Raw genomic sequence first — 15121 nt, forward strand, 5'->3', positions numbered from 1 at the left:
TCAAATTCCCAATCCACCGCATACCTCCCAACTAACCTTTGTTTCGGTAACAGCCCAACGTACAGCCAAATCCTCTCGTCATCGATCGGTGCGTCAACCGACGGTACAGACCCGGAGATTATGAAAGTGAGTGCTATGTGGCTTTTTTGCTACCCGTATGACGTGGCTGACGGGGTGCTTTCAGCGACCTTTGGACTCCACATTACCCATTTCCCCCATGAACGGTATGCAACCCCACCTCGAAAACGCTCCCTCTTTTATCGATCCTCTTGTCCCTAAAAAGGCTCGATACGACGGCTTGGACCCATCAGTTGTTGGACCTGGCCACGGTCCTATTGGTGTTCCCCCATTATCCGCTCAGAGACCTTTCGGCGCTCCCGGTGCTGCACATGCAGCTTCTTCATTCGGCGGCCTAGCGTCTGGTTCTGTCAACATGAGTGGAGTGAATCAGCAACAAGAGCATGGCAGTATGAACCAAGCGCAGCAAGGAGCAAATATCCCAGGGATGCAACAAGGAGCGTCTTTTGGTATGATGGGTATGGGCGGATTCGGCATGGGTTTTCCTTTCAACATGGGGATGGTGAGTCTGGCTCTAAATGGTATCATAACCAATTAACGTAAGCAACGTGATTTAGCAACAAAGTTTCCCGGGTGCGCCTATCGTGTCACCGTCCATGAATCCCAATACTATGACTGGTAACTACGGACCTGCTGCTGCAGCTGCCGCGGCCGCCGCTGCTGGAAACACGACAGGAAGAACAGTGTACGTCGGTAACCTTCCTGCCGAGGCCTCCGTCGATGAACTTCTCAACCTTGTTCGATTCGGCCCCATTGAGGCTGTTCGTCTCCTTCCTGAAAAGTCCTGTGTCTTCATCTCCTTCCTCGACGGGTCTACCGCAGCCGCCTTCCACGCTGACGCTTGCGTCAAGAAGCTTGCTCTCCACGGACAAGAACTGAAAATCGGATGGGGTAAGCCCTCCATGGTACATCCTACCGTTGCAACGGCTGTTGCAAGCAGTCAGGCGACCAGAAATGTGTTTGTTGGTAACCTGGACCCGGAGACAAATGAGCAGGATTTGAGGAATCAGTTGAGCAGGTTTGGACCTATCGACCAAGTCAAGATTGTGCGAGATAAGAACATTGGTTTCATCCACTTCTTGAGTATCTCTACGGCTATGAAAGTGAGTTGATGCCTCCGTCATCGGATTGAGGAACGACTGACGGTACTTCAGGTTGTCGGATCTTTGCCAACTGAGCAAGGATGGGAAGGCAAGAGGGTCAACTACGGTAAGGATCGATGTGCCTATGTTCCTAAAGCCCAACAAGATGCCGTTCGACAAGCCCAAACCCAGGCGATGAATGCTATCGCCGCTCAGCATCAACAGGCCACTGGCTCACCCTTCCCTGCATTCTCCCCTATGTCTGCTGGATTCAGCAATTTCCCTACTCCTGGGCCTAACACTGGATTTGCGTCGCCTGCTTTCGCTGGCAACAACTTTTCCCCTGTGGCTTCCGGGTTTACTGAAAACGGAGGGATGAACCAGGCTGGAAACAGAACTATCTACTTGGGTAACATCCACCAAGACGTCACTATTGAGGAACTGTGTAACCACATCCGAGGAGGCATATTGCACCAAGTCCGATACTTTCCCGACAAGCACATCGCTGTAAGCGCGTTTACTGTATATGTTGGATAGCAATACTGACATTAAGGCCCAGTTCATCACATTTGTTGACCCCGTCGCCGCTATGCAATTCCACCAAAACGCTCACGCGACTGGTCTTTCAATTATGCAGCGTCGTCTAAAGGTTGGATGGGGCAAGCACTCTGGTCCTGTCCCTCCTGCGTTGTTGCAGGCTATTCAGGCCGGAGCTAGCAGGAATGTGTATATTGGACAGATTGCAGACTTTTCGTTGTTCACTGAGGAGAAATTGAGGCAGGACTTTGGAGAGTTTGGTGGTAAGTCTAATCGATAATATTAAACGGGCTTGGACTGATAGTTGATCAGAGATTGATATGATCAACTTCTTGAATGAGAAGGGTGTCGCATTCGTCAACTTGTGAGTTCTCGTTATCGGACTTTCTCCGTTGAGCTGACATAGGCTTCAGTACCTCTATCCAATCCGCTCAGAAGGCCATTGAGGGCATCAAACTCAAGCCTGAATACTCTACTCTTCGAATTTCCTATGGCAAGGACAGGTGTGCCAACCCTCCTAGGACCACGTATATTAATTTTTTATACGAACTCCAGGAGAGTTAGCTGACGAAGAACTCTTAGTGCCGGACGACCACCAATGCCCCCCCCCTTGGGCCATGAGTCTGACCCCGCTATCCAGATTGACAACTCTGCCGTTGAACCAGGCCTTTATGACGAAAATGACGCTATGCTCAGCTACGAATAGATAATCGTCGTCTCATTAACATGCGAGCCGAGGCTGTGTGCAAAAAGAGTAAAAGTAATAAGGTGCAGAAGAAACTCAGGAGGATAAGTTCCAAGTCACTACGTATATAGAGTTGGGGATCATTTGGTCATTTTTGGCATAAAAATCATGGCGTATCTACGTATAACCATAGTAGATAATATGCGGTGATGCGTCATGTAATCATAGCACAATATCATCACATTCGAGCGGTCTCGCTGCGTGCTCACGGCAGTCTTCAGCTTCAGTGAAAGTCGTGGCAACGTCATGACTTTTGATGGTTGATTTGTCCCACGGTGGAACATCGTCCACGACAACGAATGTCAACGACGAGGGAAGCGTGACAACAACAAAGGTATGCGAAGTCTCGATACGAGGTGCTTATAGTGAATTGCTACTGCCATTACCAGCCAAGCATGCTTAAGCCGCACCTTGTTCTATCTCCAGACCACCATCTACCATGTCAGCACTGCCTAGCATTCCATGACTGAGTCCAACAGCAACCAGCGGAGGCCCAAAACTGACCTAATCCGTGAAAACTCGCACCGCGGTCTGCGTGAAACAGTCAACCATTCTGTTCTCTGGCACGGAGTGTAGACCTTCTCCCAACCTCACTCGCAGGTATATAACTAGCATTAAATCATACCCTTCCCTTTTTGTTCCTCCTTTCCCCCATTCGTTCGTGGGTTGTTTGTTTTTCTATAATTCCTAACGATACTAGGTATAGACCCTAGCAATAATCTATAGACGAAGCTGTAGTTCATTAAGAAAAGTGTCATTATATCAAGTAAGTCCTGTTTCAACTTGTTATTTACTATCATTGCAAACAATCTTGTCTGACCTCCATACAGCATGTCACCGCCTTCTACAGACGTTCGTGACCACAGTAAACGCCGTTTCCCCCCACCCTCCATCGACCCTTTCTTTTCCGGCTCTACGGGAACTCCGCCTCCCCCCTCCACGGAAGAAGATCAACCAGAGCCTGAATCGCAGAATCATTCTTCTACGGCCCATCCTTGTGACACACCATCCACTACGAGGACATTCTTCTCCACCAACTCTGGCGACGAAACTAATGACGCCACTGACACGACGATTATCGCTAACAATGCCATTACACGCCTTGTCGGTCTTCAATCTGAGGCTGAGGAAGAACTGATACTTCAAAGTATCTTCGTGCCGTCTCAGGAGTCCGATGGACGTAACGCTTCTGAGCTTGAAGAAATGCCTGAGGGTTATGCTGCTTCGCAGACGACGAGTACTCGCGCTACCGAGAATGCTGGTGGGAGCCAGAGTTCTTTCTATGACGACAGTTTGACTGCTCTGGAGGAGATCTTGATGGTACCTATAAAGGTGCCGAAGGGGGACCGTGTAGTTACAGAACGTCACGTCAAGTTGGATTATAGGGATGGTGAGTGGTGATGCGTCGTTGGTGGTACATGTTTACTTATATGGGTTTAGGTAAGGAGTGTCTCAGCTGTCTGGATAGCCTTAGAGAGGCTGTGGAAAGCCATCGGATAAACCAGCACGAAGTTGACGTTGACGAGGGCGCGAGTGTATGGCTGTGTGCTAATGACGAGTGTGGTAGTTGTAAGTCGGGGATTATAAGTATAAGCGGTTAACTCTTCTCACAGTCATGTGCACTCCGTGCGCTGTTCATTGGGCCAATAGAGAACTTGCACGTTTCCGCCCTCCTACATGTCCCCGTTGTGATAGGTGTTGGGAGATCAAAACCCTTGTCGACCATGCGCGCACATATAATCCTAATGGCCCCGATAGGCCAATCAGACCCCCTCCCATCAATCGATTCGTAGATAAACATGGCCGCTCCGACGATCTCATGTCAGGTATGATCAAGTTTCGGAACATCTATCGGAAACCTGATGGCTCCGAATATGATTCGGCGGAGGCATACATGTTTTGGCTCGTGATCATGATTAACGAGAGTGCTGGGTTCACATACCACGGTTCCGACCGTGAAAAGCACCTTCTTGAACGAGTTTGGGAATCCTCGTACCAGGTTCACTTTGTAGACGATATTGACAACCGGCTAGCTGCCGAATCATTCAGTGAGGAGAGTAGTAGATCCAGCAGTTCCGGCAATCCTGAAGGCGAGCGTCAATCAGTAGTTCCTCCACCGACACCCCCTAGACGTATTTCGGGAAATTATGAAACTGAAGCTAGCCGTTACGCAAGCGAGGCCATGAATTCGGCCAATTCGAGTTTGCGTTTCGCCCAGCCCACTGTTGACCAGCAACTTCCTGTACGCCATATGCGCTCAGAACCGGTCATGCGACACCGTGCCCCTCTCCGTGGTCTTTCGCGCCAGCCCAATTTTCAAATCAGCCGTAACGCTTCTGGTCACTGCGCTGTCAGCATCAACTCATCTCCCATACAGATGAACGCCGCCATTCCGGGTACAGCACAAACACAACCAACTCCTCCTACGTTCAGCAGGCGGACTTGCAATTCCGGATACTTTGCGTACGGGAGATCCAACTTTGAGACCCCTGTTGTCAGTCCGTTTTTGGACATGCTGGAAGGTACTTTGCGCAGAGTGGCCCAAGAAAGGAACTTTGACAACAATCCCAGGTTGAGTGAGGCTTTGTATTATCAGCGTCTCAGCGGTGCTGTAGAACAGGCCATACACGAACATCCAACAGTGGCCGATGAATTTGGACAAGCAAAAAGTCCTAGAGATCCAGTCCGTCCGAAAACGTCCTTTCTCAGAACTATGGCCTCTGTCCCTGCCTTGGCTATGAACAAGCTTAAGGCCGGTAGGAACGCCACTGCTGAGTGTTCTTTCCGTAATATGAGTAGGAAATCTGCTGCCGAACCTCCTGTTCTTCCTACAACCGAGGTAGCTTCTGCAATCACCAACGTTGGGGCTAACGACCCCATTCCGGTATCTCGAACCTGGGGCCTTCATTTGACTATGTCCTCGGTCGGGCGCTCTGTGGGCAACTTGCGAGGCAATACGGATTCTCAACCCTCTGGCGCCTCGCAACTCACTCCCAATATCTCGTCGCAGTCGCTTTCGGCTGATGGCATCACTACAACTGGCCTTATAAACGGAGATGGCGCAATTCATGTTCAGAGGCCATCTATGCCTCTTCGTATACCCTCTGATGCTAAAAAAAACCATCACAGTGTGCCCTCTGCTAGGGGCGATCGGAGGACTCCGTCATCAGAAGCTCTGAGTGCTTTGATCATCCCGCAAGGCAACTCGGATTCTGATAGCGTTAATACTAACTACTTGACAGCTTCCTCTGGACCATCTGGCTCGATTGGCATGTGTGGCTCAACGGATTCATCTCGGGCAGCTGGTTTGTCTGGGTTATCCCCTGGATTCGGTAATTCTGTACCGATCTCCTTTTTGAGAAACGGAACCTCTGCGACGGGCCCACAAGCAACTTTGGCTTCCTCCATTCATACCCATTCCGACTGTATTTCGAAATCTGAGCAAAGTGAAACCTCGAAACCTCGATCGAATGCTTCCAATCAAGCATTATTTGGAGGAGCTGACTCGGGATTTTTTACATCCTCAGGGAGCCAATTGTTCAGCGGTCCGGGAAGCGACATCAATAGAATGGACTATGGAAGAATGGAATCGATGGCCAATTCTGTGAACTCTGATCAAGTACACTCACACGCTCACGCGCATCTGCCTGGTGTAGACACGCTCTCGACATTGACAAGTTTGAACACCGTCAGCTCTGCCAGTCTTATCAGTTACGAACCGTGTCTTTCACGCCCAGACCAAAATTCCCCTTACCTTCACCTCCGTTTGCCTGCGCCGCTGCCTCCCCCTCAAGGCCCCCCATATTCTCATTTTCCCCTTCCAGACAATCTCGGATCTTTGCGCGATAGGGAAGGAACTGATGGCAAGAAGCGAGAACTGAAAGGTTTATGGCGCAAGTTTATGAAGAAGAGATGAGTTGATATCTTGAAGGTGAATCATTATCCAGTGCGTATCGCACTGTATATCGTGGCTGATAGTCTCTGGTATGAAGTGTGTGTGTTTATAGGAAGATGGACTTCTTGGTTGTTATCATTGAATAATACGGCCGATTATTGTGATTATGAGAGTGGGATGGAATGATTGGCAATGTCTTTTTGGATGTCTGATTCGGACATATTGACCACTACTATACACTATACGAAGATGAGATGCTAGTGAAATGTTATGATATGGTGCCAGCCCATGTGTATGCTGTGAAGACTGCCATGTGGAAATATAAGCACAGTGGTCGAGAGTGAAAAGCTGAGGCGTCGGTCTGCGTTCGAATCATTCATTCTTTCCCCTTCAACGCTATGCTTCAATACATTTGCAGAAGCGAGCGACAGCCATTTGCGATGCAAATCCACATGCATACGACCTTTGTTCCGTGAGTGGTGGACACTGGATACTGCCTTGTTTGATTTCCATCGGAAGCGAGCTTGGGCCATGTGTTGTTGTGTGCAGTTAAGCAAGTGCCTTCCACTCCGCCGTTTCATATAGATATCCAATATAAAACCATCTATTCATCACCCTATTTCCCTACTAACCTCCAATCCATCCTCAAAATGCCCTCCTCGTTCCTCCGCAAAAAATTACGACAGACCTCCTCGGCACAGCAGCAGCCGCCTATAAGAAACCCACATAACACCACCGTCCGGCACTCATTGTCGTTACCAGACTTGACAACCCCGCTGCTAGACCCGTCGTCCTGGGAAGAAGTCCCACCGTTTACTTTTACTTTTCCCGCTGTGCATACGCCCGACTCCAAATCTGATCCGAGTTCTATCAAACGGGCTTCAAAAGGAGGAGGGGGGGTTGGTATGGTTTTTTGTCGCTCACCGAAAGAACAACGCCAACAAGACCAGCAAGGATTGGACACGACGCGTCCGAGCGCGAGAGCGATTGGGGTTGGAACTGGGAATACGACCCAAACTCGGAACCGAACCCCATCCCTCATCGAGAACGAAGTCCAGTTTCACAGACCGTTCACGCCAAAGATGGTGGTGAACCCGTTCCCCGGTGGATGGAATGTTGGGGATTTCAGGGAGAGCGATGCGGTTTGGGATAGACGGGGCGTGTCCGCAGGAGTGGGGATGGGGACGAGAGGGAGCATGCTGAATGCAATTTCGAGAAGGAAGACGAGGAAAAAAGGGGCGGCGGAGAAGATGAATATTGTTGTTGCCGGTGGGAAAGGTGTTGGGAAAACAAGGCAAGTCGATTACTAAAAAAGCCCCGATATTTCGCTTGTCGGCTTACATGAGAAATAGTTTTATCAACTTTTTGATCAACTCTCTCCCGCAACAGGGACAAGAACGCGGGCAAGAACAAACAGAAACGCAAACGCAAAACCCAATCTCCTCCCAGTCGCAACGCCCGGCACCAACAACCAAACCAACGGCGTACACCGTCCTCTCCACCATCTCTGACCGCCTTCTCCTCCGTTTAATCGATACACCCGGTCTTGAGCTCCCCCCAGGAGAAGACTGGGTAGCAGCCAAGAAGGGGGAGAGTGAGAGGAGTGTGAAGGGATTGTTGAGTATAGTAGAGGAGCGGTTTGAGTATACGTTGAGGGAAGAGAGAAAGGTGAGGAGACGGGTAGGTGCGGAAGAAGGTCTGGTGCACCTTGGTAAGCAGGATGTCCTCCGGAGGGGAGGAAAGGGGGCAGAGGAAGGGCTAATGAAAAAGTGATTTTGGTAGTGATTTATCTGATTGACGCAAGGGACGTATTGTATTCGAAAGAACCTGGAGCGAAAGAGGTTGATTGGTCATGCTTGGGATTGTTTGATGATAAGCCGAAATGTCATCAAGGTGAGGAGCTAGATTTCGAAAGGGGATACACTTCCAGAGGCGGTTCCGAGCCTCGACTTTCGAACGTTGAGATTGATATAGTAAGTTTCATCACTTTCTCCCTCCTTTACATGTCACAGCTAAAGATGCATGCGGCGGACACAAAAGATTCGCCAGCTCGAAAAACGAGCCAATGTACTGCCTGTTGTGTCGCATACAGATTCCTTGACGATCGACGAACTCGAAGATGTCAAAGCGGCGGTGAACAGGGATTTGGCGGCTGTGTTTGCACGAACACCAGGTAAAGGGTTTGGAGTGTTCCGAACGGGGCATGATGAGTCTCGCCAGGTCAGATCTTTTGAGATATGCACCCAAGGTGAGAGGACAAGAGCTGATATTTGATTTGACCAACCGGTACAACAGCGCGATTCCATTAGAGAGGAAGATGAACATCCAGATGATGACAACATTGACCTGGACGTCGACGACGATACGCAAGGAGACCACCGACCACCAACACCAGATTCGATTCACTTTTCCATTTCCAGTACATCCCTCCCTCTACCATTCGGTATCTTTATTCCCGAACCCAGGGCCGGTTTCAGTAGTGACGACGATCACAACACCCTTGATAGTAATGGCTTCGAATCGTCGTTTTTACGCAAATTCGCATGGGGTGAAGCATCGGCCTTAAATCCTGCCCATTCTGATTTTATTGCGTTGATAGAAGCGGTTTTAGGTGATTATTCAAAAGTGTTGAGGACGAGGACGAGAGAAGTGTTGTATGAGAGCTATAGGACAGAGAGGTTATTGGAGGCAATGGCCGCGAGCTGAGATCGATGAGCGAGGATTTCGATCGGTTCTAATCTGAGTTTGCTGTACAATCTTGATTTTTCATGGTTGGGTATATGGGATTGGAATAGGTAATGTTACTTGCTTTTGCCTGCTTGCGTCGTAGAGTGATGTGTATGCACAGTGTTGATATGCCGAGAAAATGGATCCAGATGCTTGTTTTGAAAGCGATTTCATTTGACGCCGTCGGGTACGCTCCGCATGGCATCTTTATTTGTGATCCGATGTTGTTGTTGATCTTTGTTCTACTTGTTCTTCTCGGCATGTCTGGCAAAGAAACAAAACAACAGGATCCAAAGCAGTGGAAGATGTAGAGTGTGCCGAGTTCGCCGGGTGCAGGAAGCAGAGCAGCAGAGAGCCTGGACTCTTCACACACACGCTCCTTTACACGGCGATGGCACCCCAGAATTCCCAAAAACACCACGCATAATCCACCCGTGCACCAGGCGTGTAGGACGTTGCGGATGCATGCCGTGAGAGTGTGGTATATATGCATCGCTCAGGACATGCACTCGCCCAACAACCACCATGCTACGCCGCTACTCCTCGCCCACCGCTGACTCGAGCGACGACGTTCGCTATATCGTGCCGCAGCCCAAGCAAGCCAACATGTACACCCATCACTGGTCGCAGCTTACAAACCTCGACATGCTCGCAAGGGAAATAGGCTACCACGACCTCCGGAGCCTACCTGACGAGCCGAGGTATCATCCGCATCGTCTTGACCAACACCAACGACAGCCACCTGCCCGTCCGGCCTCTCGAGCGGATAATAGGCCATATAGACCGTGCCCGTACCCAGGATACCAACACCCAAGAGCATTGTCGAGCTCGTACCCTCGAACGTCTCCTTACGAGCTGCACCACCAACAAAATCGTTCGCCATGCTCTCCGAGACATACGGCTACTTGTCCACCTAGAGCGCCTTCACCGCTCAGCCCCAATGCGCGTCCCTTTTCCCTTCTTCAAACCCAAAACCAAAGGTCAAGTCAAAGTCGACCTATATCCCCTACACTCACCCCTCACCCCACCTCTCCTCGCTTCCACCGGCCCATCTCCCCAACCCTGCCTGACCTCTGCCCCAACTCGCCCGAAATGTATCGCCATTCCATCATCTCCCTTCCGTCCCCCTCGCATTCCAGACCGGACTCACCGGCGAATGCGAGTGATAGCTTGAAGGATATACTCGAAAGACAGCCACAGTCGCAGTCGCAATCGCGGTCACAGGGGCAAGGCGGGAAGGGGAAGGAGAAAGGAGATAGAGAAGAGTATGCTGATGTGTGGAGAGGGGTGATGGAGAGACGAATATGGAATATGGGATATTCGAGTGAGTTTCCTCCGTTGGCCTTGAAAACTGGATGAGCGGGGTAGATGGTGCTGATACAAAAATCTTTGATCAAGATCGTCCCCTACATCTTCAAGCACCTCCCAAAGTTCGCACTCGACGGTCGACTACTCTGCCTTCATCTTGCCCTCGCCCACTACAGCCACAGCCGCAGCCCATCAACGTTACCCAAGTCACCCAAGTTACCCAACATACTCCGCCTGCACCATTTACCCAAATCACCGTAGCCAGCCAGCCTAACCACGACCAGACTCCCAGGCCTACCCTCCAATCACCCCCTAAGAAATTGGCATTCCTGCGTAACCTCTTCCCCCTCTCTTCCCCTACCATCACCACCGCTGTACCGTCTACACCTTTTCCTACACCCCTGACTCCACCGCTTACTTCGCCTTTATCGCCTCACGAGACAGCAGACGAAAGGGAAAAGGAAAAAGGGGGAAAGTTTGATGTGGATAAAGTATACGAGCGGTTGAGGGTAGCAGAAGGGAGGGTATCGTTTGATGACTTGGGGCTAGGACTGTACTCGGAAGATAGGGAGGGAGAGGGTGAAGAGGGCGAGGAGATGGAGGGGATAAGCAGCTTGAAAGACGGCTTTCTGAAACCTAATGCGAATGCGAATGATTGAATAACGGCGTCGTTTGCTTTGGTGGATACTTTCATCCTGTTGTATAGCTTATACATTACACAGACTTGTATAACTGTGATACCCCTTCGGTCATAAGTAAGCGATTTACCGTTGCGTCAAGGGGCTCAAGTAACCTGTAGCCCTTAGACACAATCTCATTATTCCGGGCAGTTTGTAGAAGCGTTATGCAAAGTAAGACAGTGAATAATAGAGTTGTATAACGCATGTAAAGTTGGAATGATAATTGAGAATGGATTGTGCATGCTTGTATATAATCAAATGGTATTGCTTCCCATGCCTTTTTTATAACAGAAAACCCCAACTTTGCCCCTATATCCCCCCATTCACATCTGGATGTATTGCATTTAAAGGAACTGGTTCTCCTTGAGCCACTACGAAAAGGGTAATCCACATGGTCAGCATTCGATCTCACCAACATTGTGACAAAAGTAATTCAAAACTCACATTCTCCACGTCCTTGGAGTCCCTCTCAATCCAGTCAGCAGCAGCTTGGATAGAGTCGCAAGTCTGAGCGACGGCAAGCTTGAACTTGCGGGTATCTTGAAACGCAGTCATTCACATCAGCACTCGGTCCCCTCCCAACCCAGAGGATATTTATTAAAAACTCACCCTTGGTTTCGAAGAACGCCTTGACGTCTTCCAAGTCCTTTCGACTAGATAGTTGGGCAAAGGAACCCTTGACGAGGTAGTTGAGGCCGTTACCGTCGGGGTATCGCTTAATGAGCTGTTTTCGATTCGCACAGAACAGGATTAGCACTTGGTACATCTTGTATCATGTCCGCCCGCAAGTGGAGGAGAAGACGTACAGAGTCATAGTTGGCCTTGAAGTAGTTGGCAACCTTCCTTCGGGCGTACTTGTTACCGCCAAAGCCGAACTGGAAAAAAGGAAAGAAATTAAAAGTTAGTCGATTACACAAGGTAGAACATGAAAGGGAAAGGTAGTAGAAAACATACGAAGAAGATGTAAAGATCCTGGTCCTTGACCTTCTTTTCCAACATGGCAAAAGTCCTATCCAACAATTCCTCGTCCCTGGGGGAACAGAGCGCGTACATGGCATCGACCTTGGTACTAGGATTGGAAGGCTTGTTGAACACCTCGAGGATCTTTTCGTACTCGGCCTTTCCACCGTGCTCGACAGCATTGATAAAGATACTTCTCTGAAGGTCTGGAGGGATACGAGAATCGTCATTCTTCTCGAGGAAGGGCTGGAAGCGGTCCTTCATCTCCTGGATCACTTCGGCGTCTTCAGCCGCGGCAGCGGTAGCTACCACCAACTCTCGCAATTCCTTGACGTCGGGAACATCGTCCTTGGCATTCTCGAACCCAAGCTTCTGGACAAGAGGCTTAAAAAGCTTGACCCTAAGCTTGTTGATCGCCTTTCGCACCTCCTCGGGTTGTTCCCACCAAACAGCAGAAAGCTTGCTGAGTGCGGAGCCGATCTGGGACCAGGGTAAGAACTCTGTCTCGGCCGCACCGAGTTCGTGGATGAGACTGAGAGAACCGCTAGTCTTGGCGTAGCCGGCTCGAGCGAGGGTAGCAGCGTCAGAGACAAGGCCGACTCGGTCCTCGACGGTGAAGCTAGAAGCCTGTTTACCGAGCTTGGTGAGCCTTTCGGGAGAGTAGGCGACGCGGAAGACACCGATGGTGGAGGCGTTGAGCTTGAACGCGTCGGGGTTGGCAACGGTAAACGTAGAAGATCGGTCTTGCAAAATGGCCGAGTGGTCGACAGATACTTTGCCGTTGTCGAGAGTGGCAATCTCAAGAGGGACATACCAGAGAGTCTCGTCCTCTTCAGGCTTGACGTCACCAGTGGAAAGGAATCGGTTCTGAGTGACAGTGATCTTGCCGTCGGCAGATTCGTCAACCTTGATGACAGGGAAACCAGTCTTGAGCGTCCAGTTGGCCATGATCTTGGCAACATCCAAACCAGAAGCTTCAGAGATACCTTCCCACAAGTCCTTCGTCTCTGCATTGTTGTAGACGTGCTTCTTGAGGTAGAGAGAAACACCCTTCAAGAATTTCTCCTCACCAACGACGCCAGCAAGCATCCTCAACACGGAAGCACCCTTGGAGTAAGAGATGGAGTCGAAGATTTGAGCAATCTGGTTGGAGTCGGGGCAATCAACCTCGATGGGATGAGAAGACCTCTGTGCGTCAAGGTCGAGAGCACCCTGGAGATGTGTCTTAAGGAATTGGGATCGAGGGTTCCACTCGGGCCAAACACGCTCAAGAATGATGAGCTCACCCATAAGAGTAGCGAAAGCCTCGTTCAACCAAAGGTTGTCCCACCACTTCATAGTGACAATATCACCGAACCACATGTGAGCAAGTTCATGGCACTGAACAACGGCGACACGCTTCTTGGCCGAGAGGGGAGACTTTTCGGGGTCGTAGAGATAGGCAGTGGTTCGACCGGTGATAAGACCCCAGTTCTCCATCGCTCCAGCATCGAAATCGTGGGCGACAAGGGTGTCGAGCTTGGGAAGGGCATATGGGATGTCGAAGATCTCCTCGTAGATGGGCAAGGCCCACTTCTTGATGTCAAGAGCAAACTGAGCCTGCTTGATCTGGTCCTTGGTGGCAAAGATCTTGAGAGGCACAGTTTTGCCGGTAAGCTTGCTCTTGTGCTCGCTTTCGAGTGAGACAAATTCTCCAGATGCGTAGGCAACGAGGTAAGTACTCATGAGAGGCGAAGTCTCAAACTTGCTGATATGCCAATCATCAGACCCAATAGAAGACTCTGTCTTGCCCTCGGTTTTGCCTTCAATCTTGCCTTCGGTCTTGCCCTCAATCTTGCCCTCAGTCTTGGCAAATGAACTGGAGCCACCAAGGAGGGAACCGAGCTCGTATGAGCTGGAGAAGACCTGTTCAATGGACGCGTTGGAAGGAGCCTTCCAAGGTTTGGAGGAGATTTCGGGCATGTTGGAGAGGTTGGTGTTACCGTTGCGGGAGATCATGGAGATGGAGAACTTGGATTTGATCATGGGTTCGTCCCAGCATGGGAAGGCCTTTCGGGCAGCAGTGGCCTCGAATTGAGTCAAACCGTAACTAACAAACGTTGATTAGCCCTTTAAGCACTTGACATCCAGGCTCGTAGACACATACATGGGCTTCTTGCCATTCTCGTCTGCATCACCTTCGCTCCTGTAGTAACCGAACATTGAGGCATGCAGCTCGGACTCGAACTTGAAGAACACCTTGACATCCTTGGTACCTTCTTTCAAACCACCGCCGGGCAACTTGTCAAGAGAAATAGTCGCCCTTTCCTTCTCTTCATCAAGCTTGAGTTCTTCTTTCGGGATGACCAAAGAAGATGTAGTTTTGAGGTCAGAGGTGGAAATGGCAATGTTTGTGATGGAGAGGTCCTTGTTGAGGTGGAATACAAGTTCGGAAGTAGAGGAGTTGACATCGAGGGTGATAAGGGCTTCACCGGAGAAGGTGGGAGGGGAGGAAAGAAGGTCGGTCTTGATCACAATGTCATAGTGCTGTGGAGGTTATCAGCTATGCTTCACGCTCAATGAAATAAAAGACTGACGTTGGGGTAAACATTCGTGGGCAATCGGTAGTCATCCTGTGCACTGGCAGCGACAGCACCACCAAGGACAGAAGGGATGTCAGACATGTTGTTATCGTGTCGGCAGAAGCAAAGGTTCCTTCTGTAAGACTGGAGAGAAGAGTTCTTGTTCGAAAGTTTGTTGGTGTTCTTATCAGATACGAGATAAAATAGAAAATGAAACTCAGCGCCTAATCGGACGGGATGACCGACGATGACGACTTACGGAGAGGACAGTAGCGCGGAGAGCTAGTGGGCTTGCGAGTTGGGATACGTTGCGCGAGAGGAGGCTGCGTTGTATGTGCGGATTCCTTGCGAGACCGCGAGAGAGCATGAAGAGGAAGGAAGAAGGAAGGAAGAGATCGAGTTGGGATATGGGATATGCTGTGATGCAATGGGAAGCAAAGAGCGCCGGCCACCACGACGCCAAGTTACCGTACCGACAGACCTCCACCAGCGCCTATTCGATCCCCCCACCATTTAGACGCTTACTATGCGCTATGCGCGCTCTGTGT

The 15121-nt window shown here is 50.1% G+C and overlaps 5 protein-coding genes across 5 annotated transcripts in view; 4 read left to right on the top strand and 1 right to left on the bottom strand.

Annotated features, from left to right (window-relative positions):
- Positions 1–2604, top strand: part of CNB04890 (cytoplasm protein, putative) — a 3679-nt gene extending 1075 nt beyond the window's left edge. The window contains exons 3-10 of the mRNA XM_024656617.1: positions 54–126; positions 185–580; positions 636–1181; positions 1233–1667; positions 1720–1960; positions 2010–2061; positions 2111–2224; positions 2280–2604. Coding sequence (XP_024512194.1) covers positions 121–126; positions 185–580; positions 636–1181; positions 1233–1667; positions 1720–1960; positions 2010–2061; positions 2111–2224; positions 2280–2403 — 1914 coding nt within the window. The 5' untranslated portion in view covers positions 54–120 and the 3' untranslated portion in view covers positions 2404–2604. The remainder of the gene's footprint in view (positions 1–53; positions 127–184; positions 581–635; positions 1182–1232; positions 1668–1719; positions 1961–2009; positions 2062–2110; positions 2225–2279) is intronic.
- A 191-nt stretch (positions 2605–2795) lies between these two features.
- CNB04895 (hypothetical protein) lies at positions 2796–6592 on the top strand. The gene is made up of 5 exons (XM_024658859.1): positions 2796–3208; positions 3273–3832; positions 3883–4011; positions 4056–6373; positions 6435–6592. Exons 2-4 carry the CDS (start codon positions 3274–3276, stop codon positions 6356–6358), a joined length of 2991 nt encoding a protein of 996 aa, XP_024514243.1. The 5' UTR covers positions 2796–3208; position 3273; the 3' UTR covers positions 6359–6373; positions 6435–6592.
- Positions 6593–6789: 197 nt separating this feature from the next.
- Positions 6790–9169, top strand: CNB04900 (septin ring protein, putative). Its single transcript, XM_024656618.1, has 5 exons — positions 6790–7631; positions 7690–8048; positions 8120–8310; positions 8378–8557; positions 8633–9169. Exons 1-5 carry the CDS (start codon positions 6988–6990, stop codon positions 9041–9043), a joined length of 1785 nt encoding a protein of 594 aa, XP_024512195.1. The 5' UTR covers positions 6790–6987; the 3' UTR covers positions 9044–9169.
- Positions 9170–9334: 165 nt separating this feature from the next.
- CNB04905 (hypothetical protein) lies at positions 9335–11287 on the top strand. Its single transcript, XM_024658869.1, has 2 exons — positions 9335–10388; positions 10463–11287. Exons 1-2 carry the CDS (start codon positions 9590–9592, stop codon positions 11029–11031), a joined length of 1368 nt encoding a protein of 455 aa, XP_024514244.1. The 5' UTR covers positions 9335–9589; the 3' UTR covers positions 11032–11287.
- Positions 11273–14994, bottom strand: CNB04910 (leucyl aminopeptidase, putative). The gene is made up of 8 exons (XM_568983.1): positions 14833–14994; positions 14589–14756; positions 14159–14538; positions 12007–14101; positions 11859–11927; positions 11662–11776; positions 11497–11591; positions 11273–11423 (listed from the first exon to the last, which is right to left on the bottom strand). The coding sequence occupies exons 1-8, from the start codon at positions 14938–14940 to the stop codon at positions 11397–11399; spliced, it is 3057 nt and encodes a 1018-aa protein (XP_568983.1). The 5' UTR covers positions 14941–14994; the 3' UTR covers positions 11273–11396.
- Between the last annotated feature and the right edge of the window lie 127 nt (positions 14995–15121).

This window comes from Cryptococcus neoformans, assembly GCF_000091045.1.
Source record: "Cryptococcus neoformans var. neoformans JEC21 chromosome 2 sequence".
Classification (NCBI taxonomy): domain Eukaryota; kingdom Fungi; phylum Basidiomycota; class Tremellomycetes; order Tremellales; family Cryptococcaceae; genus Cryptococcus; species Cryptococcus deneoformans.

Bases quoted from the DNA above. Each gene is read 5' to 3' on its own strand.
- CNB04910 (XM_568983.1), bottom strand. From the start codon at position 14,940: ATGCTCTCTCGCGGTCTCGCAAGGAATCCGCACATACAACGCAGCCTC. The intron at 14,757-14,832 runs GTAAGTCGTCAT...GTATCTGATAAG, and splicing joins TCCGCGCTACTGTCCTCTCC to AACACCAACAAACTTTCGAA. The intron at 11,777-11,858 runs GTACGTCTTCTC...AATCGAAAACAG, and splicing joins TCAAGGCCAACTATGACTCT to CTCATTAAGCGATACCCCGA.
- CNB04900 (XM_024656618.1), top strand. From the start codon at position 6,988: ATGCCCTCCTCGTTCCTCCGCAAAAAATTACGACAGACCTCCTCGGCA. The intron at 7,632-7,689 runs GCAAGTCGATTA...CATGAGAAATAG, and splicing joins AAAGGTGTTGGGAAAACAAG to TTTTATCAACTTTTTGATCA. The intron at 8,049-8,119 runs GTAAGCAGGATG...TGATTTTGGTAG, and splicing joins AGAAGGTCTGGTGCACCTTG to TGATTTATCTGATTGACGCA.
- CNB04895 (XM_024658859.1), top strand. From the start codon at position 3,274: ATGTCACCGCCTTCTACAGACGTTCGTGACCACAGTAAACGCCGTTTC. The intron at 3,833-3,882 runs GTGAGTGGTGAT...ATATGGGTTTAG, and splicing joins CAAGTTGGATTATAGGGATG to GTAAGGAGTGTCTCAGCTGT. The intron at 4,012-4,055 runs GTAAGTCGGGGA...CTCTTCTCACAG, and splicing joins TAATGACGAGTGTGGTAGTT to TCATGTGCACTCCGTGCGCT.
- CNB04905 (XM_024658869.1), top strand. From the start codon at position 9,590: ATGCTACGCCGCTACTCCTCGCCCACCGCTGACTCGAGCGACGACGTT. The intron at 10,389-10,462 runs GTGAGTTTCCTC...TCTTTGATCAAG, and splicing joins ATGGAATATGGGATATTCGA to ATCGTCCCCTACATCTTCAA.